The 25,742-nt window shown below is 40.5% G+C and overlaps 2 protein-coding genes across 3 annotated transcripts in view; one reads left to right on the top strand and one right to left on the bottom strand.

Annotated features, from left to right (window-relative positions):
- Window positions 1-20,136, top strand: part of dstyk (dual serine/threonine and tyrosine protein kinase) — a 30,008-nt gene extending 9,872 nt beyond the window's left edge. For both annotated transcript variants that reach the window (XM_036212119.1, XM_024269066.2), the window contains 12 exons: window positions 4,281-4,787; window positions 4,935-5,130; window positions 9,080-9,318; window positions 9,434-9,517; window positions 9,592-9,768; window positions 11,879-12,008; window positions 13,757-13,913; window positions 14,016-14,148; window positions 14,221-14,334; window positions 16,863-16,977; window positions 17,056-17,190; window positions 19,606-20,136. In XM_036212119.1, coding sequence (XP_036068012.1) covers window positions 4,281-4,787; window positions 4,935-5,130; window positions 9,080-9,318; window positions 9,434-9,517; window positions 9,592-9,768; window positions 11,879-12,008; window positions 13,757-13,913; window positions 14,016-14,148; window positions 14,221-14,334; window positions 16,863-16,977; window positions 17,056-17,190; window positions 19,606-19,793 — 2,175 coding nt within the window. In that variant the 3' untranslated portion in view covers window positions 19,794-20,136. The remainder of the gene's footprint in view (window positions 1-4,280; window positions 4,788-4,934; window positions 5,131-9,079; window positions 9,319-9,433; window positions 9,518-9,591; window positions 9,769-11,878; window positions 12,009-13,756; window positions 13,914-14,015; window positions 14,149-14,220; window positions 14,335-16,862; window positions 16,978-17,055; window positions 17,191-19,605) is intronic.
- A 3,076-nt stretch (window positions 20,137-23,212) lies between these two features.
- Window positions 23,213-25,742, bottom strand: part of celsr2 (cadherin, EGF LAG seven-pass G-type receptor 2) — a 102,932-nt gene continuing 100,402 nt past the window's right edge. The window contains exons 33-34 of the mRNA XM_024269065.2: window positions 25,472-25,682; window positions 23,213-25,022 (exon numbers count right to left, since the gene is read on the bottom strand). Of these exons, the coding sequence (XP_024124833.1) occupies window positions 25,016-25,022; window positions 25,472-25,682 (218 nt within the window). The 3' untranslated portion in view covers window positions 23,213-25,015. The remainder of the gene's footprint in view (window positions 25,023-25,471; window positions 25,683-25,742) is intronic.

Here is a 25,742-nt window from a genome sequence, read left to right as displayed (position 1 = left end):
AACACTGAATTTTACAAATTATTTCAATTCAGTTGGTGTCAATTTTTGTCAAAGACAGTATTACTGATTTGCAAAAAAGTTTGTTGCACAAAATAAGACACAAGTTGTTTATTGTGATTGTGTTAAAGCTGAAAAGTAAATGGGGATATATTTCCCCCCCCAAATTTGTGTTCTTCTATATAATGTGAGTTATTATAGATTATTTTACTGATCATCACAGCATTGCGATATCGATTATTGTGATCCATGTATCGCAGTGGTCCCCCACCCCCGGTCCGTGGGTCACTTGGTACCGGGCCGCAGACAAAAAAAAAAATGTATGTGCCAACGTCTTGGTCACGTGATCTAAGCCAGCTACCTACATCGCAAACTAGCTAAGCTAGTATCTTAATACAAAATACAAAAAACAAACAAACGTATTTGGAAAGTTTCTTTAAAGATTCGATTAGGAAATTAAAGAAGAGCCTTCGACTTCAAAGAACAATAAAGCTGCTGTTTACAGAAAAAAACGGGAGTTTTCATCGACATACGGAATTATTGAGACCGTTGTTCTCATGTAGCAGAAGCCGCTCCGTAATAAGCAAGACTGACTCGTGACACGGTGGATTCACATTTATATTCTATTTCGAAAATACCACTTTTACGACAGTTGCGTCATTTTTTTTTTCTTTATTTATCAATCACATCTTAAAAGTCGGACGTAGCTGAAGCTAGCTTTCGCTTGTTAGCCTCCACTTTGACGTTAAAGAGAAAAATCGTCATCACAAAGTTTAAACCACCCATAAAGAAGGAGCATGGGAACTAGGGCTGCCACGATTAGTCGACTAATCGATGACTAATCGACTATTAAAATAGTCGACGACTAATTTAATAGTCGATTAGTCGTTACTTTCTATTATATGGAGTCAGAATTTAGTAAAGTTAAAAGTTATAATTATGTTCTGCTAGCTTTTTGGACTATTTTGGCATTTATTAAGGTTTTTTTAGGCTATTTTGGAGTTTTAAGTTTAGCTACATGCTAGCTGTTTTTGCTAACAGGCTTTTTTTTTTTATTTTTTAGGCTGTTTGGTAGTTTAGCTAATATTTCAGCTACATGTTTGCTGTTTTGGCTAATTCAGGCTTTTTTCATTTTTTTAGGCCTATTTTTGTGTTTAGCTAATATTTCAGTCACATGCTAGCTTTTTTATCTAACTTCGGCTCGTTTTAGTTTTTAGGCTCTTTTGGAATTTAGCTAATATTTCAGCTGCATGTTAGCTGCTTTGGCTAATTCGGGCTTTTTTGTTTTTTAGGCTGTTTTGTGTTCAGCTACATGCTAGCTGTTTTGGCTAACTTAAGCTTTTTCAGGCCATTTTGGAGTTTAGCTAATATTTCAGATACATGCTAACTGTTTTGGCTAACCTAGGCTTTTTTTAGGCTAATTTGGCCTTAAACTAATATTTTAGCTGGCTATCAACATCTTCAGCTATTGCCACCAGTATCTTTTGCAACCAAATTCAGCTTACATTCTATGTACAATAATGCTAATCCGAATATATCTAGTTCTTAGTTAGTTTAAAGCTAATTATGATCAAGATGTGTGTTTTACATCCACTTTGTGTATGACGGGACTAGTCGACTAATCGTAAAAAATAATCGGTGATTAGTTGACTATTAAAATAATCGTTTGTGGCAGCACTAATGGGAACCACTGGCGTATCGTATTGTGAACTACACAGTGATTCCCCGCCCCAGTTAGAACGTTGTCACTGAAGACCGTCAAACAGGAGCGGTTCTCTGACTCAAACGCTGCTGATCTGACTGAGCAAATGCTTGCAGGCCATCTTTGTTCCTGCTGGGGCGGTCTGGCCTCTTTCTTGGCGACGGGGCCGACTGTCTCCTTTGTGCGGCTGCCGCTCATGTCAGCCTGTTTCTTCTGCAGCCCCCTCCTCGTCACCGCTTCCCCAGCCACCCTTTTCATATTTCATTTTTTCCCCTTTTTTTTCTCGCAGACGTTCCCAAGGCCAACACAAATATTTATGTGTTCAATGGAGGCGGCCATGTGATGTTTGTGGATCCTTTGTCTTGTGTGTTTGGCTTCAGACTGCAGCTGTATGTGACAAAGTGACGCTTTCAAGACGTGCTCACTTCTATTAGGCAGATTGAATAAGTATTTCCTCTCAGCTTCGCTAAAAGAGCAAAACTAGTTTATGATTAACTGGTGGAGATGATGAAGTTAGAAGTGTTAGGGAGAGCTTTTTAAGTATCACCTCCATTTGTGTGTAATTCCTGATTTGTGCATAATTTGAATTTGTGCTCGTGTAATTCTCGGCTGCACGATGGCGCAGTGGTTAGCCCTCTTGCCTCACAGCAAGAAGGCCTCGGTTCAAATCCCGGCTGGGGGATCTAAAAAAACTGGGACCTTTCTGTGTGGAGTTTGGATGTTCTCCCCGTACATGCGTAGGGGTTTTCTCTAGAGACTACCGGCTTCCTCCCACCGTCTAAAAACATGCTTCAATTTAATTGGTGACTCTAAATTGCCCCTAGGTGTGAATGTGAGAGTGAATGACCTGTCCAGGGTGAACCATGCCCACGCTCATCAGTAGCCCGGTTAGACTCCGGCACCCCCGCGACCTCGAAAGGGACAAAGCGGCCAAGAAGATGAATGAATCAGATTTGTGCGTAAATGTGGTTTTGTGTGTGCGTAACAAGCAGTTCGTATTTTTTTTAAAGCTGTTGTAATTTTAAGTTGTGCATTTTCAGTTGTGAAGGAGCAAATTGTATTTTGATGCATGCACAAATCCAGAGTGGCGCACAAATTTAGAGTGGCGCACAAATTCAGAATGGCACGCGAAACAAATCCAGTGTTGCGTATAAATCAAGAAGTATGCGTGCACAAATCTAGAGTTACGCCTAAATCCAGAGTTGTGCCCAACTCCAGAGTGGCGCCCAAATCCAGAGTGGCACACAAATCCAGAGTGGCGCGCGAAACAAATCCAGATTGGCGCGCGAAACAAATCCAGAGTGGCATGCCTAAATCCAGAGTGGCACACAGATCCAGAGTGGCGCGCAAAACAAATCCAGAGTTGCGTATAAATCAAGAAATATGCGTGCACAAATCTAAAGTTACGCCTAAATCCAGAGTGGCACACAAATCCAGAGTGGCGCGCAAAACAAATCCAGAGTGGCGTGCCTAAATCCAGAGTGGCGGCATAATCCAGAGTGGCACACAAATCCAGAGTGGCGCGCAAAACAAATCCAGAGTTGCGAATAAATCAAGAAATATGCGTGCACAAATCTAAAGTTACGCCTAAATCCAGAGTTGCGCCCAAATCCAGAGTGATGAGCTCACAAGTCCAGAGTTGCGTACAACTCAAGAAATGCGCGAAAAAAATCCAGGGTGGCGCATGCTTAAATCCAGAGTTGCGCCCAAATACAGTGTGGATCCACTCTGGATTTAGGCACACACCACCCTGGATTTTTTTTGCGTATTTCTTGATTAGTACGCAACTCTGGATTTGTGAGCTCATCACTCTGGATTTCGGTGCTTGCCTAAATCCAGAGTGATCCGCACACGAATCCAGAAATATGTAAGCACAAATCTAAAGTTAAATGGTAAACTGGCGTATACTTGTATAGCCCTTTCTACCCTCCTTCAAGGGCCCAAAGTTCTTCACAGTCACAGACCCATTCACACACTGGTGGCTCTGCTGCAGAACACTCGCGCCAACCTCCCATCAGAGGCAATTCAGGGTTAAGTGTCTTGCCCAAGGACACTTCGACACATGGGTGGGCAAGGCGGGAATGGAACCCGCAATCCTCCGATCAGGAGTCGACCGCTCTACCACTGCACCACGGCCACCCAAATCAACAATTCTGTTCCAATCCAAATCGGGGTGATACTTATGTCTCTCTACAGATTTAACTTAAACGGAGAAATCGGCTCCATTAGAACTAACACATGTTGAGGTAAAAGTTACCATCAAATCCATTTTCTTGACAGAAAGCATGTTTGAGAACTGACAGAGTCTCTTTCTTGGAAGCGTTCGTGGTGTTACAGAACTGTTAGAACTCCCAGAATTCACCAGGGTGGATTAAAATGAAGCGATTGAAGCTTCACAGCGTCTGAACTTCGATTACGACACACAAAATAAAGAAGCTTTTATTCCATCTTTCTTCATTTTTGTGATCCACAGTGAATGTATTCATGATTTTCTTCATGCTTACATCAACTAAAAACTGTCACTAAAGAAGTTTCTCTTCATTTGTGGAAATTGTCTCAACAAAAGATGTTATTTTTTCAGGAAGCTAAAGTCATGGTGGTTCCCTGCCCAAGCGTCCAGCCCATCGAGGAGGCCCTGGAAGACTGCAGCCGCTGCGTGATTCCCATCATCCTTTACGCCGTCAACCAGGACTCCCTGACGGCAGATCAGGTGTCGGAGCTGTGGAAGGTCAAGGAGATGCTGTCGTTTCCCATCTGCTTCGTCCGTCTTCCCGACGGCGCTCCCGACGCCTCTCCAGAGCCCGGCCGCAGGGCGGAGAAGGAAAAGGACCGGGAGAAGAGCGCCCTCCACAAACAGCTCCTCTCGCTCGGCTTCCTGACCAGCCCCACGGGAAACTGCTCCTGCGGCGCGCCGACGCTGATCCCCACGCCGGGCGCCAAGCCCCAGAGCATGCTGGGGGAATCGTTTGAGAGACTGCATCGTTTGCTGGTTCCTTTTACTCGCCAAGTTCTCCAAAACCAACAAGTGGAGGCCGCAAACGTGCTTAACGGAGTTCACTGCCGATGTCTAGATCTGTTCATCAACCAGGTGAGCAGACGGCGCGTCACAGTCGTAGTAGTTCCCATGATCCTCTGGTGACGTCTGCGATTGCCTCCTAATCTCAGATTCTCAGAGAACTTTGACCTCCTGTGCTCCTGACGGGAACTTTGACCTTACTGCCTCATTGCCCCGCAGGCCTTCGACATGCAGAGGGACCTGCAGATCACGCCGCGCCGGCTGGAGTACACCCGCGAGAAGGAGGCGGAGCTCTTCAGCTCCCTCATGGCCATCGCCAACCGCAAACAGGAGGAGATGAAGGAGATGATTGTGGAGACGCTCAGCAGCATGAAGGAGCAGTTACTGGAGGACGCCGCCAACCTGGAGTTCACAGGTCAGCGCGCACGAGCGCTTTCTGAGCAAACGGCTTCGTGCATTCTGTCGCCGCCACTGCGTCAGCCTGATCCAGGAGTTTACCAGGGAGGAACTCGGATGTAATCGAGTGAACAACGATAGATTTGATGGGTTGAAGTCAAATCCAGCGTCTGTTTTATCTGTCAGAATGAACCTGCATATAATCAGTCTCAATGCAGTAATATTATCGGACTCAACATCCCATAATAATCCCTTTAAGTCTCAAAGATTTTCTTTTCCCGTTTCATATTTCAGCAACACTAAAAATTTTAGTGTTGCTGGTTCAGTTTTTCATTCAAATTCTGGATGTTGACGTTTACTTAGGATTCACTATGATTCACTTTCTAAAACACCAAAGAAGAAATGATCCATGATAAGAATTATATTGAATTATAAGAAGTAAAAAAAATCCACATTGATTGATTGGATCTAAAAACTGTTAATTTAGATCCTAAAAATCTCAGGAACATTAATTTCCCCCCAAAAATGGCAAAAAAACAGATGGAATAGTTTAAAATGAATCAAAGTTCATGAAACCAAATTGGACTAAAACTGTAATGTAATAAAATGTTTGTGAATAAATCAAACTTTAACGATTCTTGAGAAAATTGATCTAAAAACTTAAATTATTCTTGCATAATTATTGCTTTTTTCAGTTTTTAAATAAAGTTTTTGCACAAAATGAGGACAACCTCAAATATCGTTGGAGTAATCTCAAGTGATTTAATGTTTTATAAACATCTAAAAGGTTATATTCGATTCTAATTTACCCCACTTCATGAAAAGTAAAAATCCTTTTGACTTTCGTTCACATTAAGATATACCAGATCCCTGTGGGATTTGATTATTGCTGCTTCTGTGTGCTCTGACTGCAAAAAAACAGACATAATATCATCAAAGTTGGACTTTGATCATTAATCAGGGATGAACTTTTGGGTGTTTTTGTTGGTTTTTAGTCAAGTCGTCTCCTGCTGTCCATCCAGGATTTCACAGCTTGTGGCTACAAACCGATCCCAGACGTCCAGCTCTGATAAAACGACTAAAGTCGCGTCCGACCTCCTCCCACAGTCTAAATCCTGTTTCCCAGACCGACTGGTGACTGGATGACCTGCTATCTGCTCCGTTCATCAGCGATCCTGTGACCTCCACAGGAGGAAGCAGGAACATGATGGATGGGTGTAGGTTCTTTATTTAGAGCCAACCTTTAAAGATTATCGTTCACAGCTGCACGGCTGAGAAAAGCTGAAGCTTTCTGAGCTTCAGTCTGTTCGTCTGTTGATGACGTATCCAGCCTGTCAGTCAGGAGGAGGTGACGGTCAGTCAGAGAACGAGGACAGAAGTCTGGAGGAAACAAATGGAAATCACTTGATAGGACAGAATTATGATTCACAACCTGAATGTGTTTTTAAATTCTAGTTCAGTTTCTCAGGAAAAACAAACTCATCTGTGAGAATAAATCCAGCCTACATTTATTCACTTTCACCCTTTTTTGTGTAAGTTTTGTAAAACCATTTATTCTTCATGAAGCAGGCAGCCTGATCGGATCAGATCGGATCGGATCTGCTGTCTGTTTATGTGCAGCTTTCTCTTTAGCTTTGATTCACATTGACTGGAGACGATCTGAACTCATCGCTGCTGTTTTGTATTCTTCCTGTTCTTTCCAAACATGGAGAACTGAAGCTTCTTTGTTCTGAAGCTTGTTTCCATATTTAGCGTCTTCTGGCTCAGAGTGTAACGATTCATTTCAACAACGATTCGATCCATGTCATGATTTGTGGTTGATGATCTGATTCATAGTTGATATTAGTTCATTTTTAACGATCCAGTTTACTGAGCTAAAATAGATCCAGGACATCTTTATCCAAAACGTAAAGGCTGATTGGATGAAGAGCTCGTCTCAGATGTGAAGCCCAATGAGGCAAATGTGATTTTGGGCTATATAGATAAAATTGAATTGAATAGAATAGATAGATTGATTTGGTTGGATCTAGCGATTGAGTTCTGACCTCCAGGAGAGCAACCGATGTGTTATATTCTTCATTCCCTCCAGTGGCTTTACTTATTGGCCTAATAATAACTATTAGCTAAACTCTAAAATAAACTGAATTAGCCAAAATAGCTAGCATGTAGCTGAAATATTAGCTAAAAGGCCTAAATTAGCCAAAAACACCCAAAAGTTCATCCCTGATTAATGATCAAAGTCCAACTTTGAGGCATTTTTAATGATATTATGTCTGTTTTTTTGCAGTCAGAGCACACAGAAGCAGCAATAATCAAATACCACATAACTTAATATGAACTAAAGTCAAAAGGGGTTTTGGATTTTTACTTTTCATGAAGTGGGGTAAATTAGAAGCAAATATAACCTTTTAGGTGCTGATGCAACATTAAATCACTTGAGATTACTCCAAGAATATTTGGTGTTGTCCTCATTTTGTGCAACAGCAACAGTTAAGTCCTCCCAAAAACTTCTATACATTCATAAATAAATGATCGGTCGTTTATTTAATAATATGTTTATTTAAAAACCGAAAAAAGCAATAATTATGTAAGAATAATTTAAGTTTTTACATACATTTTCTAAAGAATTGTTGTTAAAGTTTGATTTATTTATAAATATTGTATGTAGCTGAAAAATTAGCTAAACTCCAAAAAAAAACTGAAAAAAGCCTAAATTAGCCAAAATGGCTCGCATGAAGGAAATATTAGCTAACTTTAATTCTTGGTTTCTTTTGGTCTAGATTTCTTTTTCACAAAAAGTGGATTATTTAAGAGTGATTTTGGCTGAGGGACTTTAAGTTTTAAAACATTTTTTATTTTTAGCTCTGCAGGCTCTAATGGCTGTACGTCATCACGTTTGTTTCTTGAAGTAACACTAGAGACATAAAAGTCTTTAGCGTTCCGATTATCCAACTGTTGATGTGTTTTGTGCTCACAAGTTACTTTTCTGGGTTAACACTATAAATTTAAGAATCTCAAACAATGAAGAATCATTTTTCTCTCGTTGCCTTTTTTTGGTCAAAATGTATATATTTATATTTATATATATATTAAATAACTGATTAATCTGATTATTTTTTTTAATTGATTGACAGTATTAAAGATAAAAGTTGTAAATTTAACATTTTGTGTGTGATTTCATATTGTGATTATTCGTAGATAAAAGGGGTTCGATACGGAGCCCCTAAAGGGACATTTAAGTTTAAAAAAAAAAAAAGTTAAGGTTTAAAAAAAAAATAGATGTAAAAAAAAAAATCATTTTTACATATTTTTTTTTCAGTTAATATCTGGTGCGCACCTGTTAGTAACCAAAAAAAAGTTTTTACTTCAATCATTTTTTTAAAAAGTGTTGTTTTTAGTTAAAATATTCTTTTTATACTGTCCCTTTAAGTCTCCGTTGTCGGCAAATGATGTAAAAAAACCTTAATTGCCATTCATTTTTTCCAGGTTTAATTGATCGATTCCTGACCTGACTTTGTATCAATTATACAAATAATCCAGATTTAATGAAATATCCTGGATTTATTTAGATCATGACCATCATAGTAAATTTCTCTGCCTGATGTTTTTCTATGTGTTGTGAGACACTTGTATCTATATTTGTTTACTTTATTCTGTTTATTAGTGTAAAAATGAGCCTTTTTGAATCAGTTATTGATCCAGACAAAGAGAATGATCTTTATAATTTCATTAAATCAATAACAGGACTTCAATCAAATTCTCTTTCAGGTTGAGGGACCGTTTAAGACTTTATGACAAAACGTAACAAAAGGTCAAATATTAGACATTTTAGTTTTTAGGTTCTGTGGGTTTTTTGTCATAGCAGAATAACATGGTTACATAACTGACTGGATCAGAACATCAGGTTCAGTGTTGAATAAGAACCTCCTGTCATCCATTTGTTAAAGTTTCTTCTCCTTCATCTGCAGACATCATCGTAACCCCAAACGGAGAGCCTGTTACGTCTAAGGACATCAAGTCCTGCATCCACCAGATCCAGGAGCTGATCGTGGTGCGCTTGAATAAGGCCGTGGCCAACAAGCTCATCAGCTCGGTGGACTACCTGAGGGAGAGCTTTGTAGGAACTCTGGAGCGATGCCTCAGCAGTCTGGAGAAGTCCACCTTCGATTCATCCGTTCACAACGTCACTTCTGATCACCTCAAACAGGTGGGAGAAAGAGGAAGGAGCACATTCTTCAAACTTTAGGAACACATTTGCTGTAGGAAGAGAATATAATTAGGATTAAGTGGATTAAGAAGACCTCTCTTTTCTCGTTCAACAGTTATTAAATGCTGCTTATCACGTGGAGGTCACCTTTCATTCAGGATCTTCTGTCACAAGATTCGTCTGGGAGCAGATCAAGCAGGTTCGTGTCTCAGAGATTCTCCCAGAGATTCCTGAAGGTGAAGCTAAAGCCATCCTCACGCCGTTCCCTCTCAGATCATCCACAGAATAACCTTCGTCAATCCTCCCGCCATCACTCCAGAGTGGAAGCGGAAGGTCGCACAGGACGCCATAGAGAGTCTGAGCGCCGCCAAACTGGCTCGAAGCATCTGCTCCCAGTTCCGAACCAAACTCAACAGCTCTCACGAGGCCTTCGCAGCTTCTCTGCGTCAGGTGAGGCTCCTCCCACTTCATACGGATGTGCAGAAAATCTAAAGGCCATCACATGACGGCAAATGCTTCACGATACACTTACCGCACACACAACAATGGTACGTTCCATTTTCACGAGGTTCTTTGAGGTGGTCGTACAAGAGCCAGGACTCACCTGCAAGAGTAGCCCCTCCCCTCTAGGACCCAACACGGGCCAGCACAACCAAAAACATGCAGCACCCATACGGGGTCAACACCTATACGGGTCATGTGACTAAAGCTTCAACTAGTGCTGCCACAAACGATTATTTAATAGTCGACTAATCACTGACGATTTATTACGATTAGTCGACTAATCAGGTCATGTTTAAAGTGTAAGTAGAACACAAATCTTAACCATCATGAGCTTTAAACTAACTAAAGATAAAGACAATGAAGAGGATAGTTTATTAAACTTTTAATCATTTGGGCAGCTACTGTCCTTCATTAGTTTCTGGTATTAAAACAAGATTTAACTACAAAAGTTGCATCACCTGCGATAATGCTGAAAGTAGTTGAAGATTTTTTGCTGAAAAAATGCAATTGACTTTAATTGAAGGAGGAATTTACTGAAAATGCAAATGTAAAATTTCTTAAAAGACTGTAAATTTCATTAAACAACTATTAAAGAGCGCAGAAGTTGACCTAAATTTCTTTAAAAATTGTAGTAAAATTGCTTAAAAATCCCTAATACATGGCAATTTTGCAAAATATTTAGTGTGTTGCTTAAATACGAGCTAAACTCCTAAATAACTTAACATGTTTCAGTAAACTAAATTATCCAAAAACATTAGCATGTTGCTAAAATATTAGCTAAACTTTGTATAAAAGATGAAAACAGCCCTTGAATATATTGTTGAAATTTGAAGACTTTCTCATTCATTTCTATGGGGCATACTTTGCTCAATATTTAAACAACTATAAAGGTTATGAATATCAAAAATACAAGCAGTAATGTCCTGAACGAGCTGAAATCACTGTAAGTGTGATTGAGTTTTTACGAGCTGAAAAGCGTACGGAAAAGAGCAGGAGAATCACTATAGTGTGAATGTTCACTAAACATTCAAATGAGGTCGGCATCAGAAAAAAGGAACTTTTGGTCAAATATTTAAAAAAGTGCCTTTTTTGTGCTGAACACTCACAACTTTCTTCAACTTTACAACACTCTGACTTCATATAACATAAAGTAACGACTAATCGACTACTAAATTAGTCGTGGACTATTTTAATAGTCGATTAGTCGACTATTTGTGGCGGCCCGACTTCAAGCACAGAAGCAGGAAGATGCACTTCAGGTCTATTTGATGAATCCGTGAGGCTGGTTAATCCTTTAAATATTGTTTTGTTGTAAACACTCTGGTCTGTTTGATCTGTTGGAACAGAAAATGACGCTTCGCTCTGGGAATGACACGACTTTTTCCCACCTTTTTTCTAAGGACACAGAGTGTCTGATCCGCTGTGCGGTTCAGAGAGGATCTTTGTCATCATGTGGAAAAAGCTTGTCTTGAAGAATCTGCGGTTTATGTTTCTATTTGAAGTTTTCCTGCAAATGCTGTCCAAACCCCCTGTAGTCATTGACCTGGATCACAGCCGGGGAGCAGCGAAGACAAGGCCGAGCAAAGAGAACCACATCAGAAGTCTGTCACACTCCTGCTGAGAGACAGAAAGTACCTTCATAAAGCATCCAGATAGCATCTCTGCTGTGTAGGATCTGTGTATGTGAGAGGACATTCAGGAGCAGATCTGAATGTGAGAAAAGATTGTATGTGGGCTTTAGCTTCCACATGGAGAGAGGAAAATTCCCCGGAGCGTTCAGGAAAATCAGCTGAATGAATCTTCATGTAGGCAGTTCGTATGTTAAACAGATTGATCTGAATTATTTATCTGTATTTCAAACGTGGATCCGATGTGGGAAATCCCAGCCTTCTGTTTACTCTCTAAACACCCTTCAACTCTTGAACTTGTGCTTTAATAAATGAACGAGGACGTCTGCTCAGAGGTGGAACCAGCCGGGCTGGAGGTCCTGAGAACCTCCAGTTGAAGGCCGTGGCGCTCGCTGACTCGGCGCTAACAGTCGTACTGGTTCTTGCAGCTGGAGGAGGGGCACACGGGCCGCCTGGAGCGCACGGAGGACCTGTGGCTGCGCGTGAGGAAGGACCACGCCCCGCGGCTGGCTCGCCTTTCCCTGGAGAGCCGCTCCCTGAGGGACGTGCTGCTGCACGGTGAGTCACCGCCCGCCAAACCTTCTCTGCTCAGGCGAGGGCGGCCCGTCTGCCGCAGAGCTCGCATGGCGTTTCATATGTCTGCTGTGAAGCACAGGTTTGATCAGGGAAGTGTTCTTGAAAAGGTTCCAGGTGACTGATGTTTTTTACAAATAGGTTTAGTCGTTTGGAGTCCGACATGGAGGGATTTTTGGGTCTCTATATTGCAAGTAAAAGTCAAAGTTTTGAGATAAAATTTTCTAAGTTGCAAGAAAAAAAAAAGTGAAGTGTTGGAAATAAAATATTTATTATTTGCTTTGGAAAAACATTTTTTTCTTGTTTTTTGCGTTTTCAAACTTTTTGTTCCCTTAAATAATTATGTACAAACGTTTTTAGATGCGTAGTGGATCATCTCACTTTCACGCTATCTTTGACTTTACTGTTTGTGCCAACAGCCTGCTGATTGGTCTAGATTCTATCCAATCAGGTGTCTGCCTCACATTGTGATGCTTGGGGGATGGAGGCAGACTTTGGACTTTCTCTCGGTGCTGTTCTGTCGGTTTCTTCAGTCTTCAACCATTCTGACCCGTTTCTCTTTGAGCAGAACTCAGGAGGAGCAGCAAATCTCAGATATACAACAGAGTTCTGGATTTATTCATGTTAGTGTAGCGACCTGCGAGTTTAAAATGATTTTAGCTGATAAAACGTCTCAGCGTCGTCTCCGTCCAACCGGAGTTACGTTACATTACGATTATGATTTTTAAAAATGATCAATAGTTTTTTCATGAATAAAACGTTGCAAAATTAAGAGAAAGTTGCATTTTTTCAAGAATATTGTTTCTACTTTAGACAACAGTAAACAGGACTTCTTAGAAATAAGTTACTGTAGAAAAAATTTGCTTCAAATTTGTGAACTTAAGGCTAAAAATCTCCTTGAACCGTACAATAAACTTTAAAGTTTATATTCTGGCATTACACTGAACCAGGGCTCGGCAACCTTAAACGGTAAAAGAGCCATTTGGGATCGTTTTCTATTGATCAAATCCTAGAAGGAGCCGCATTGACTGACTTTAGCCCTTAAGAAATTTGGATTTGCATTCATGACTTTATTTTATTTTATTTTTTTTTAATAATTGTGAATAATGTCTCTTTTTTTGTGGCACGAACAAAAGCAAAAAAATATATAAAAAGACACTAGAATCTCTCAAAATTTGATTTTTTTTTTTACATTTTTACCTTTAGTGACAGAAGCTAGCTCGTCGCTTAATTACTAGCTCAACTTCAAATTACAAGATTTCTCTGTAAATTAAATCAGCCCAAAATGTTAGCATGTTGCTGAAATAAAAGCTAAACTCAAAATTAGCCTAAAACCCCCAGTAGATAACAAATTAGCTAAAACATTAGCATATTGTCAAAATATTAGTTAAACTCCAAAATAGCTTAAAAAACTAATTAGAGGCCAAATTTGCCAAAAAAAAACAAGCTTGTTGTTTAATTACTAACTGAACTCTATAATAACCTAAAGTTCCTCCATTTTTTTTAAGAAAAAAAAGCTTTCAAACGCAAAAATATTTCTTTGCGAAAAAGTTTGCAAAAGAAAAAAGTTTTTCCAAAGCAAACATTAATTATTTTATTTGCAACGCTTCACATTTTGTTTGCAACTCAGAACATTTGGATCTCAAAAGTAACTTTTGCTTGCAATGCGGTGGTCCAAAAATCCCTCCATAACGGAGGTCTTCCTGTTCTGAGCCTCTTCCTGTGTCTCACAGGCAAACCGAAGCTGGGCCGGGAGTTGGGCCGAGGCCAGTACGGGGTGGTGTATCTGTGTGAGAGCTGGGGTGGACACTATCCCTGCGCCCTGAAGTCTGTGGTTCCACCTGACGACAAACACTGGAACGACTTGGCTCTGGAGTTCCACTACACCAGGTGCGCCTGACTGATTTGACAGCCGACTCCACCCGTCGTTCGGTGGAATACCTCGAATGTTGTTGAAAGTGAGAAATTGAATGGATGTCGTCTGCCATTCAGGTCTCTGCCGAAACACGAGCGGCTGGTGGACCTGCACGGCTCCGTGATCGACCACAGCTACGGGGGCGGCTCCAGCATCGCCGTGCTGCTCATCATGGAGCGGCTGCACCGGGACCTCTACACGGGCCTGAAGGTGACGTCCCGACTGAGCCGTGACCTCCTGAGACATGAACGTTCTCCAGTCTGATGCTGCTGCTGTTCTCAGGCGGGCCTGTCTCTGAGGGAGAGGCTGCAGATCGCCCTGGACGTGGTGGAGGGGATCCGGTTCCTGCACAGTCAGGGTCTCCTGCACCGAGACATAAAGCTGAAAAATGTTCTGGTGAGCTCAGACCGATTACCAGTTAAGCCTGTTGTGCTCGTTGCTGAGTCATGGCGTTCGACGGCTGCTGTGTAAAGAAGATTGGAAAGGATCAGTTTAGCAAACAAACCTCAAACCTGCGTTCCTTCCAGTCCGCCTCAGTCCTGAACACCTTTTCATTGAGTTTCTTTAAGAAAGTGGATGTGAACAGTCCGGGTTCCAGCTGTGGTTCTGATGCAGGTCCGTTCACACTGGATCCCAGCAGGTATAGGTGGAGAAACAGCGGGGGAGTAACTTTTAGGAAGGGGACAGTTTATGAATGAACTGAAGTGATCAGGGGTAACTAGATCCTCAGTAGATCTGATGCTTTTCTTAAGTCTTTCGGAGTAAATTAAATCTATACATATGATCATATATTACTTTTGGAACACTAAAACAGTATTTATGTAATACGAGTTTTTTTTTTCTAAACTCTTTTCATACCAGGAAGTAAAACGACTTGATCTCTGAGGGCTCCGCCTTTCGCTCCTTGAGGGTGCCGCCCATTTCATGACGGCGTGTCGTCCATGAAAAAAATATGTAGTTTTAAAAAAAATATTTATGTACATACAGTCCAGACCCCAAAATTTGGCACAGACAGAATGTTGATGGGTAATTTAGTCAAAACATACAGACGACACCAGATGAACGTTTCAACATTGATTGAAACGATGAGAACATTGTTCTGATTAGACTGGCTATGAATATTTCTGTTCTCTTTGAGGCAGCATCAATCTCTGTATTAAAGAATCCTCATTTTCCTGAAGACACGTTCACCTTTCTGGTTTGAACTTGGAATATGTTCTCCCAAATCATCACTTGCGTTTTCCACCAGGAAGTAGTGTTCTTCCTCTCTCCAACAGAAAATAGTCTTCTCTATTTCTTCTCTAGGAAATAGTCTGCTCCTTTTCTCCTGCTTCCACCAGGAAATAGTCTACTTCTTTTCTCCACCAGGAAATAGTCTGCTCCCTTTCTCCACCAGGAAATAGTCTGCTCCTTTTCTCCTGCTTCAACCAGGAAATAGTCTTCTTCTTTTCTTCACCAGTAAATAGTCTACTCCCATTCTCTGTGTTCCAGCAGGAAATAGTCTTCTTCTTTTCTTCACCAGGAAATAGTCTACTCCCTTTCTCTGTGTTCCATCAGGAAATAGTCTGCTCAATTATTCCTGCTTCCACCAGAAATTAGTCTGCTCCCTTTATCCACCAGGATATAGTCTGCTCCCCTTTTCCACCAGGAAATAGTCTACTCTCTTTCTATACCAGAAGATAGTCTCCTCCCGTTTTAAACCAGGAAATAGTCTTCTCCATTTCTTCACTAGAAAATAGTCTACTCCCGTTCTCTTTGTTCCACCAGGAAATAGTCTTCTCCCTTTTTCCTGCTTCCACCAGAAAATAATTTGCGTGTAGATTCCTCACCAGAATGTTCTTTGGTGTGTCCCACCGCACTAAGTTTGAACTCTAAACTGGATCACGACACAGAGTTGGGGGCTCTCAAAGCTAGCTGAGTGTTTGTGTTAGCCTGGGGGCGGAGCAGACTCTTCCTGAAAGGGGCGGTTCTCAACTTATGATGTCAGCATGTGAGGACCTGCTCGTTTTCATGGGTATGGGAGGGGCTGCAGGTTTTTAGAGGATTACTCAGAACTACGTGAACGGATCAAAGAAACGTTTTGTGGTTCTTCATAGTGAAGGATAAACAGTAGAATACATTTAAAAGCTCAAAAAGTAGATTTTTTTCTGGTATAGTCTCTTTAAACGAACACAGATCACAGGTTAGACTGAGTCACAAGTTAATCCACAAAATGATCAATCATTTATAATCAAAGTGATTCAGAGATTAACCGGATGAACTCCAGAACCAGAAGGACGGAGGAGTTTTCTGGAGTTTTCTGACAAAATCACAGAATTCTAAAGTACTGTCAGTCTGTTTAAGATGATTTTCTCACTGACTAGTTAAGACAGACGATCCAGATGACTTTAAAATGACATTTGAAGGTATTTTAAATAGAATTTTAACATTTAGTCTTTATTTATGGTGTTGAAGAGACCTCAGTACCTCCAAAGAGGAGACCAAAGCTGTTTGATGATAAGTCTCTCACGCTGGAGTTTCACTGAGTCTGTTCGTGCAGAAGAACTGATATTCCTGCTGCAGAGAAACCGTCTGTCCTCTCAGGAATGTTACAGGACGTAACGGAAAAGCTGCTTCCTGAAGCTCAATCCCATTTCTGTTCGGTTCACATCAACTTGACAAGCGTGAACAAAGACTCCAGACTGACTGGACCTGTCGGTTTGAGCACTGAGATGTCGAATCACATGGTCACCTGAAAGAAGGCGGAGTCTAATTCCTGAAATTCTGGGCTTTTTTTAACTCTCCCTCTTAAAAACTCGACCCATAAGGTCAGAGTGCAGGGAAGTGGATTTAGGAATCGTGGATCCTCTTGAGGAGAAATCTATGAGAAAGTTCACGAAAAACAAATATTAACTTGTTTGGTCGTCTGTCTCTGTTCTCTACAGTTGGACAGACAGAACCGAGCCAAGATCACTGACCTGGGCTTCTGCAAACCCGAGGCCATGATGTCCGGCAGCATTGTTGGAACCCCCATCCACATGGCGCCCGAGCTCTTCACGGGTACCTGCTCCACTCTGAACATGAACAGAACCGCTGTCACGACAGAATCTGCACTGATCCACGACTCTCCTCCAACAGGGAAGTACGACAACTCCGTGGACGTCTACGCCTTTGGGATCCTGTTCTGGTACCTCTGCACTGGTTCTGTCAAACTCCCAGAAGCCTTTGAGAAATGCTCCAGCAAAGATCAGCTGTGGAACAACGTCAAGAAAGGTAAAAACAGACTTCCTGTAACTGCTCCACAAATGGATGGAGAAACTACGGTGGCCCGGAAGTACAAAAACATTCAACAATTAAAAAAGCAAAGCAGAAACTTAAAAAGTCTAGAAATAAATTAAAAAAAAAGAAAAGAAAACATAAAAATTTCAGAAAAACAAGCTATTTTCAGAAATCAAAATAAAATGATCTTTTCTAAAAGCGTTCCCAGTTATCTTATTGATAATTACGCAATTTTTAGATAAAATCAATACGCCTGTGTCGTTTTCTAGGACATAGTTTCTGCAGGGCGACAGTAGTTCGTTAGCTGTCAGTTGGGACTGTTAGTGCAGTGTAAGCCTGTCCCCACTTCCCATCATCCATCTGTTTACATTTTCTCCTGCTAGCTTACAGCTCCTCACATCCCCATGCTAGCATTAGCGGCGCAGCAGAAATGGCGACTAATATTTGGCCCAATCCGAATGTCTCCCTGCCCCTTCATGTAGCCCTCCAAACGGAGTTGTGAGAAATAGTGACTAATATTTCGGGCGTCACTTTCGTTCGATGACATCATCAATAACCGAAGGTCAGCTAGCTTTAGCGCGGAGCTTCCAGCGCTTGACTAGACATAACAACAGCAGTTTTAAATGACATTTGAGAAAAAAAACTGTACTTCGATACAGGTAATAGATTGAATTGTCAGGCAAATTTCACAACAACGAAAAACTTTTAAAAAAATTGATTTTTTTCTGTGTAGCAAATAAAATCTTTTTCAAACGACTTTTGTTCGTCTGCTCCTGATTTACAACAATTTGAACCAATAAAAACTCTTTTTCTTCATCTATGTTGGCCATCATCAAAAAACAGCCAAAAGAGAAAGTTAAAACCGTACTTTTATTGGAGTGATTTGAACTTCAGGGCCACCGTAGGAGAGAAAACTTTATTAACCCACAAAGAACAAACACTCCTAATTTTGTTTGTATATTTCATTGTAGTCGATTAAAAGCTCAAAATTCCTGACGTTGGATTAATTCAGGTGTTGTCCTTATGAGTGACTGTCAGGGTTTCTGCCAATCACAGCAGTGCGTCTGTTGCTGTGAGGGCTGACACGATTAGTCGACTAATCGATCCTTAAAATAGTCGACTAATTTAATAGTCGATTAGTCGTTTATATATATAATATGGAGTCAGAGTGTAGTAAAGTTGAACGTTATAATGGCTTTATTTTTTACTATTTTGACCTTCATTACATTTCTAGGCTATTTTGTAGCTTAGCTAATATTTCAGCTACATGTTAGCTGATTTGGCTAATTTAGGCTTTTTCAGTTTTTAAGGCTTATTTGGAGTTTAGCTAATATTGCAGCTACATACTAGCTATTTTGGCTAATTTTGGCTTTTTTTTGTTTGTTTTTTAGGCTACTCTGGAGTTAAGCTAATATTTTAGCTATATGCTAGCTGTTTGGGCTAATTTAGGATTTTTTCAGTTTTTTTAGGCCATTTTGGAGTTTAGCTTATATTTCAGCTACAGACTAGCTATTTTGTCTAATTTACGAATTTTTCGTTTTGGTTTTTAGGCTTATTTGGAGTTTAGCTAATATTGCAGCTACATACTAGCTATTTTGGCTGATTTTGGCTTTTTTTTATTTGTTTTTTAGGCTATTCTGGAGTTCAGCTAATATTTTAGCTGTATGCTAGCTGTTTGGGCTAATTTAGGATTTTTTTCAGTTTTTTTAGGCTATTTTGGAGTTTAGCTTATATTTCAGCTACAGACTAGCTATTTTGTCTAATTTACGAATTTTTCGTTTTGGTTTTTAGGCTTTTTTGGAATTTAGCTAATATTTCCGCTAGAGTCTAGGTATTTTGGCTAATTTAGGCGTCTTTCAATTTTCGGCTATTTTGGAATATAGCTAATATTTCAGCTGTATGCCAGCTATTTTGGCTACTTAAGATTTTTTTCTTTTTGTTTTTTAGGCTATTTTGGATTTTAGCTAACATTTCTGCTACATGCTAACTGTTTTTGTCAAATGTAGGATTTTCTTTTGTTTTTTTAGGCTAATAATAATATTTTAGAGCTATCACTTTTAGCGTTTTCAGCTATTAATTTCAGCATCTTCAGCTATCGTCACTAGCTTTTTCAGCAGCCAAATTCAGCTCACAGCAGTCACACTAGCATTATGGTAGGTAATTCTATATATCTAGTTTTCAGTTAGTTTAAAGCTAACGATGTGTACTTTACATCCACTCTGCTCATGACCCGATTAGTCGATTAATCTGAAAAAATTATTGGTGATAAATCGTTTGTGGCAGCACTCGCTGCTGCTTCCTGACATCGTTTGTCTCGACTCCAAACTGTTTTCTTCTGTCAAACTTCCAGCAGACGTTTCTGTTCTCGTCTGCTCTGCAGAAAAATAACTGAGTTTTTGTGCGTTGCAGGAGCCAGGCCGGAGCGGCTGCCCTCGTTTGATGAAGAATGCTGGCAGCTGATGGAGGCCTGCTGGAACGGGGACCCCTCCCTCAGACCCCTGCTGGGCATCGTGGAGCCCAGCCTGCAGTCCATCATGGAGCGGCTCTGCAACGGCGGCTCGGGACAACGGAGCAGCAACCTGGAGGACTCCAGCTGAAAACACTCCGGGGCGAGACGGACGGACGGAAGCTTCCTGAAGCCTTCGACTCTATTTATACAGAACGAACTCCTGCTGACCAGCTGTTGGCTCTGACGTATTTATGTGGAGTTCATCACCAAGACGGCAAACGTGTTTTAATGTCTGATTCCACTCTGTGCTTCTCTCCTGGCTGTGTTGCTAATGTTGTAGAAATGTTACTAGATGCAAATTGTTTTAAAAACTAGTCCATTCCCAGTATTATGAAAAGATATAAATAAGATTAATTTTAGATTGTATTTAAACAGAAAATGTCTGCATCTGTACAAAACCTTTTTTAATAAAAGTGATCTGTTACAACAAACTGATGGTCGGCTCCTGATGAGACGGAAAAGCTTTGATTACTCTGCATTACTATTCATACAGGTAACATTTAGTATTATTATTACATTATTAAAGTTTGTATTTTTGCAGATGACACTAATATATTTTACAGTGATAACTATATTAATCTTATTAGCACTATTATTTATGAACTATATATTATTAAGAATGGTTGGATGGCAACACACAATTAAAGGTAAATAAAAATTTATGGTAATTCTGAAGAAAATTCTGAGCAACAGTTGATCATGAATGAAACAAAAGGAAAAAGTACAAGACAAAACGGTTTTATGGCTAATATTGATGCTAAACTTTATTGAAAAAAACAAAAAACATCAGTCATATAAGAATGAAACCTTTCAACAATTAACACCATGGCTGGGTTGATAAAATCGTTTGGAATCCATCTAAATTTAATAGATCAATAATTGTTCCATAAAAACAGACTGATCTAACACATAAAGCTAAAGTCAGCTAGCTTGATGCTAACGTTCAATGGAATTTGCTATAGGACGGCTAATGCTAACGCTCGGTCGACGTAAGCATACATTACTGACTAAATTAACATCTTTATAAACTCAAGTTTGTATTTTCTAAACTCTTTTATTGAAATATATTTAAAGTAAACATTTGTGGTCTAAAACTGTTTTTTGCTCATACTTTCTTCTTCTGGAATAAAGTGTACTTCTGTAGCTCGATCGCCACCTAGTGGCCAAACTGAACGATCTGAACATTTTTGTTGGAAATTCTGCTTTAGAAAATCCATGTAACACTGGATGATATAAATAATCTCATTATTTCTCTGATACATTTTACAGTATGTGAACTGGATCAGATGAATATGAATATATTAAAAACATATAGTAGATTATTAATGTATTTCTAAACAAATGTGTATAAATGTGTAAACTCAAAATGGAATGGAATCGATTCTGGAAATAATTATCAATACCCAGCTCTACATTTCACTATATTATATAGCTGCTTGGTACCTTAACTACTGCAGTGAAATATGAGGAGATACCAATAAATCTTCATTAAAACGATTATACAGAATTATTCATAAAGTAGGATATTTAGAGCAAACTAATGCACTTTTTTACAATCAAAACTACCATCTAGTTTATTATCTAACATTACAAATACTACGCAAATCATATAATAACTCAGCAGCAGATAATATACAGACATGATTCATAGGAACAGGAAAATTCAAACAATATGAACAACACAACTGTGTCAGTTTGTGGACTAGAACTGGAATAATTTGGAACTAAAGGAGAGTCAAAGTACACATATGCTAAAAAATGTTCTAAGCAAATAGTTCAGACTAATTATAAGAATATATAATTTTGGCAAAATCAATGGAAAGCAAAGAGCGAAAATAACAAAAAACACATTATTTTAATGGCTTTGGAGCTACTGTTGTAAATAATGTAGAGGATGATGTTATGACTGTATAATCTGAGGACACCATAATAATATTGATATCTATAAGGAAGGATTAAATAACTCTTCTGCTCCATTTCAAACACGATTGTGTTGTTGTTGTTGTTCTCGATGGTGTGAAACTGATTGTGTCGTTCTTTTAAACGTGTTTGAAATCAATCAAAACATCACAACATTATTAGATTTTGTGCTCATTGATTTTTTATTTTATTTTAAAGAATAAATCCACAAGTGATGCTTTTTCAGAAAAAAAGTCATGTAATAGAAAACATGTTTTTGTAGAAATATAAGTTCTTTCCAGACCAACTGGAGTAGCGCTTTACTGCCCTCTAGTGGGGTTTTAACCAAAGTGTTGGTTCATCATGAGCTGCTGAAATGTTTTCAGATAAACAAGAAAAAAAAAGTAATTTACGTTAATTTGTATACATAACTGACCTTTTCAAGCCTACAGCAGCTGGGATAGGCTCCAGCAACCCAGAGTCAAATGCAAAATGTTCAGAAGATGAATGCATATATACCTTAAAAATACTTTTAAAAAATGACAACTTAATATTTAACTTCCTAAAAGTCCAAAATACTTTGTGAGCATGTAACAGATTATTTTCAAACTTGCGTTTTCTCATTTTCTGTTGGTTTTGCAGCACAAACGTCAATCAGAAATCCGCCCATAATGGAATTTAGAAGAAAACTTCTGATCTCACTGATCTATTCATGCAGAGCAGAGGTTATCAGTCATTTTGATCTGTAGTTTTTTGCTTTTAATTTAAAAACCTAAAGTCAGCCTTTGTTGGGAAAAACAGCTGCACTGACTGTGATTAAATGTCAATGTTTTCTAAACAGAATTTCAATTTAGGATACTAGGAAAAAATGCTAAGAAATATAATATAATATGCATCATTAAAAATGTAATAGTTTTCCAAAAAATTAAGTAAAAATCCTTCAACTTTAATAATAAAAGTTAAAACAGGCCTTGGTAGATTATAAAGTTGGAAACATTTATTTAATAAAAATACTTAGACCTTTTATTTATAGTTAAAAAAAATGCCTATCAGAAATTTTTATAGCATGTATGTTTACTGATTTTTACTATTTTGTGACATTTTCTCTGAGGTTAAATATGGATGATCCCATCTCCCTCTGTGGTTTTAGAAAATCAACAGGTAAGTTACTTCCCCTTTGCACCCCCTAGTGGTGGAATCGCGCATCACTTCCATTTAAATAACCTAAACTCGCCCCAGAAATGCGCTAGAAACTTACTTTGGTTTTTCTCTTCACAAATGGGCCGAATTAAACTATTTAGCCGGCTGGCCGCATGTTTGACACCCCTGTTTTAGTCAGAAGACTGAATGAAAATCTGATGCTTCACTCGCTGTCAAGAAGAGTCACATGGTGCAGTCCTTTGCTTTTTAAGAAGGATCTTCTTAAAAAAAATACAATTTTGACCCATTTCTGCTTCAGATTTAGATCTTAAAATTATTTACTCAGGTGTAGGTTTCACAAACTGTCACTTTTTTCTTTAAATTTCTACTAAAACTAAAGCAAACGAGTGTCAAAAGAGTTTCCAGGTCAATTCAAGATCCAGATGTAAATAAAAGTGGAATCCGAAATGATAGAAAACAGTTTAATTGGTAAAAACAGGAACAAAACAGTAAAAACTTGTGTTATAACAGGATTGACTTGTTCTTATGGCGAGTCCTTTCTACATATGGCTGCTCGAAAGGCTGTTGGCGAAAACATCCCAGTGATTCCTACACATTCAGAGACAGATCTCCATTCAGTCTGCACAGAGAAACGCTTCACGGCTCCAGCAGAACAGAACCGGTCTGCAGGAGTCTTAATGAGTCTACAGGAGTCTTGATGAGTCTGCAGAAGTCTGGATGAGTCTGCAGGAGTCTGGATGAGTCTTCAGGAGTCTCCAGAGTCTGAAGGAGTCTGGATGAGTCTGCAGGAGTCTCCAGAGTCTGGATGAGTCTGGATGAGTCTGCAGGAGTCTCCAGAGTCTGGATGAGTCTGGATGAGTCTGGATGAGTTTGCAGGAGTCTGCAGGAGTCTCCAGAGTCTGCAGGAGTCTGAATGAGTCTGCAGGAGTCTCCAAAGTCTGAAGGAGTCTCCAGAGTCTGGATGAGTCTGGATGAGTCTGCAGGAGTCTCTAAAGTCCGCAGGAGTCTCCAAAGTCTGCAGGAGTCTCCAGAGTCTGCAGGAGTCTGGATGAGTCTGCAGGAGTCTCCAGAGTCTGCAGGAGTCTGAATGAGTCTGCAGGAGTCTCCAAAGTCTGAAGGAGTCTCCAGAGTCTGGATGAGTCTGCAGAAGTCTCCAAAGTCTGCAGGAGTCTGCACAAATCTGCATGAGTCTCCAGAGTCTGCAAGAGTATGGATGAGTCTCCAGGAGCCTGGATGAGTCTGCAGGAGCCTGGATGAGTCTGCAGGAGCCTGGATGAGTCTGCAGGACTCTCCAGAGACTGCAGGAGTCTGGATAAGTCTGAAAAGTCTGCAGGAGTCTGGATGAGTCTGCAGGAGAGTACACAAGTCTGCACAAGTCTGCGGAAGTCTGCTGGAGTCTGGATGAGCCTGAAAAGTCTGCACAAGTCTGCATGAGTCTGCAGGAGTCTACACAAGTCTGAAAAGTCTGCACAAGTTTACACAAGTCTGAAAAGTCTGCACAAGTCTGCAGGAGTCTTTACAAGTCTGCAGAAGTCTGGATGAGTCTGGATGAGCCTCCAGGAGTCTGCACGTTCCTCCATGTCTAGAAGTTCTGGCATTTCCACCTGGTGAACCAGAGCATCCTCAGCAGGCGACATCACCTGAGCACTCGCAGTAGTTCATGAAGCAAAAGTCCTCGCCGCCTCCAGGTTTGTCCCTCCTGAAGGTTACGATGGGCTGAATCAGCCGTCAGTGATGAGGCGTAGCTTATGAAGTCTCTCCAGTGTCTGACTTCCTCTGTCCCTTTGTGACGTACGGCGAGACTCGGCGTGACTCGACGAGACGAGTTTGAACTCCTCAAGCCGGCACGGACGTGGGAGCAGCTCACAACACAAACGCACAAAACACAGACAATTCCCTGAATGGTTGCAAGTCTACAACTAAATGACCCCCTGCCCCCGCCCCCTTCAAAAACCAGGACAGTCCTCAGAAGAGCATTTACACCATGAAAAAAAACTACAAAAATAATAATAAAATAAAAAAAGTCAAATCTGGGTGGTAAACAAAAAAGTGCATTGCTTCAAGTATGTAAACAAAAACATTTCTTTAAAGGGAGGCTTGTTGTGTCTGTGTGCAGCCACTGCTGACGCACAAACACACACAATCGCACACACACACACACTCCTTCAGAGGATCACGGTGATGGAGGCTGATTCCTTTTTCTCTCTTCCACACTTCCTTCTGTCTCCTGGTGTGGAGGGGGCGGAGTTTCTATGACCTGCAAAGACACGCCCCTTTGGTGAGTGGGGTCACATGGAGGCGTCGCAGTGGCTTATGGGAAGAACAGGACGGAGGGTGAGATCAGAGACACACGTGGAACACAACGCAAGGAAGAATTCAGAAATAAAGTCGACAAAAATAAAACAGAGGAGATGAAACACGTCACACAGGATGTGGGGGGAGGGGTGAGGATGCTAAAACATGGCGGGATCTGAAGACGGTGATCCCGAGCGGCGCTGAAGGAGGATCACAGCTTCATGGGAGGAAAGGAAAGAATAAAAATCTATGGTTTGGAAAATGGACAGAGAAGACGAATTTTAGTCTCAAAGATTCCTGCAGTTTAAAGACATCAGAGCACTGACTGTATATGAGAACTGGACTGAGACTGACTGAGTCCTCCACATGGAAGGAGGAGGAGTTTGGGAGGAGGACGGCGGCGATACTCACTCTGACCCGGACGAGTCCCCGTCCACCGTCCCCGCCTTGATGCTCAGAGCGATGCCGTTCAGCTGCTCCAGGCTGGGCTTGCCGGCGCGGTTGTCACCGGAAGACGACCCGTGCGGGGAGGAGGCGGCGCCGGGAGCGCTCTCGCCCTGCTCGCCGCGGGGGCGGCCGTTCCTCTCCACGATGGGAGAGAGCTGCTTCTTCTTCAGGATCCCTGTGAGACAAACAGCGTCAAGTTCTGCCGCGGGGCGTGATGAACAGCAGCGTGAGGCGC

Source organism: Oryzias melastigma, linkage group LG5, assembly GCF_002922805.2.
Source record: "Oryzias melastigma strain HK-1 linkage group LG5, ASM292280v2, whole genome shotgun sequence".
Lineage (NCBI taxonomy): Eukaryota > Metazoa > Chordata > Actinopteri > Beloniformes > Adrianichthyidae > Oryzias > Oryzias melastigma.
This window is presented reverse-complemented; position numbering and strand designations above follow the sequence as displayed.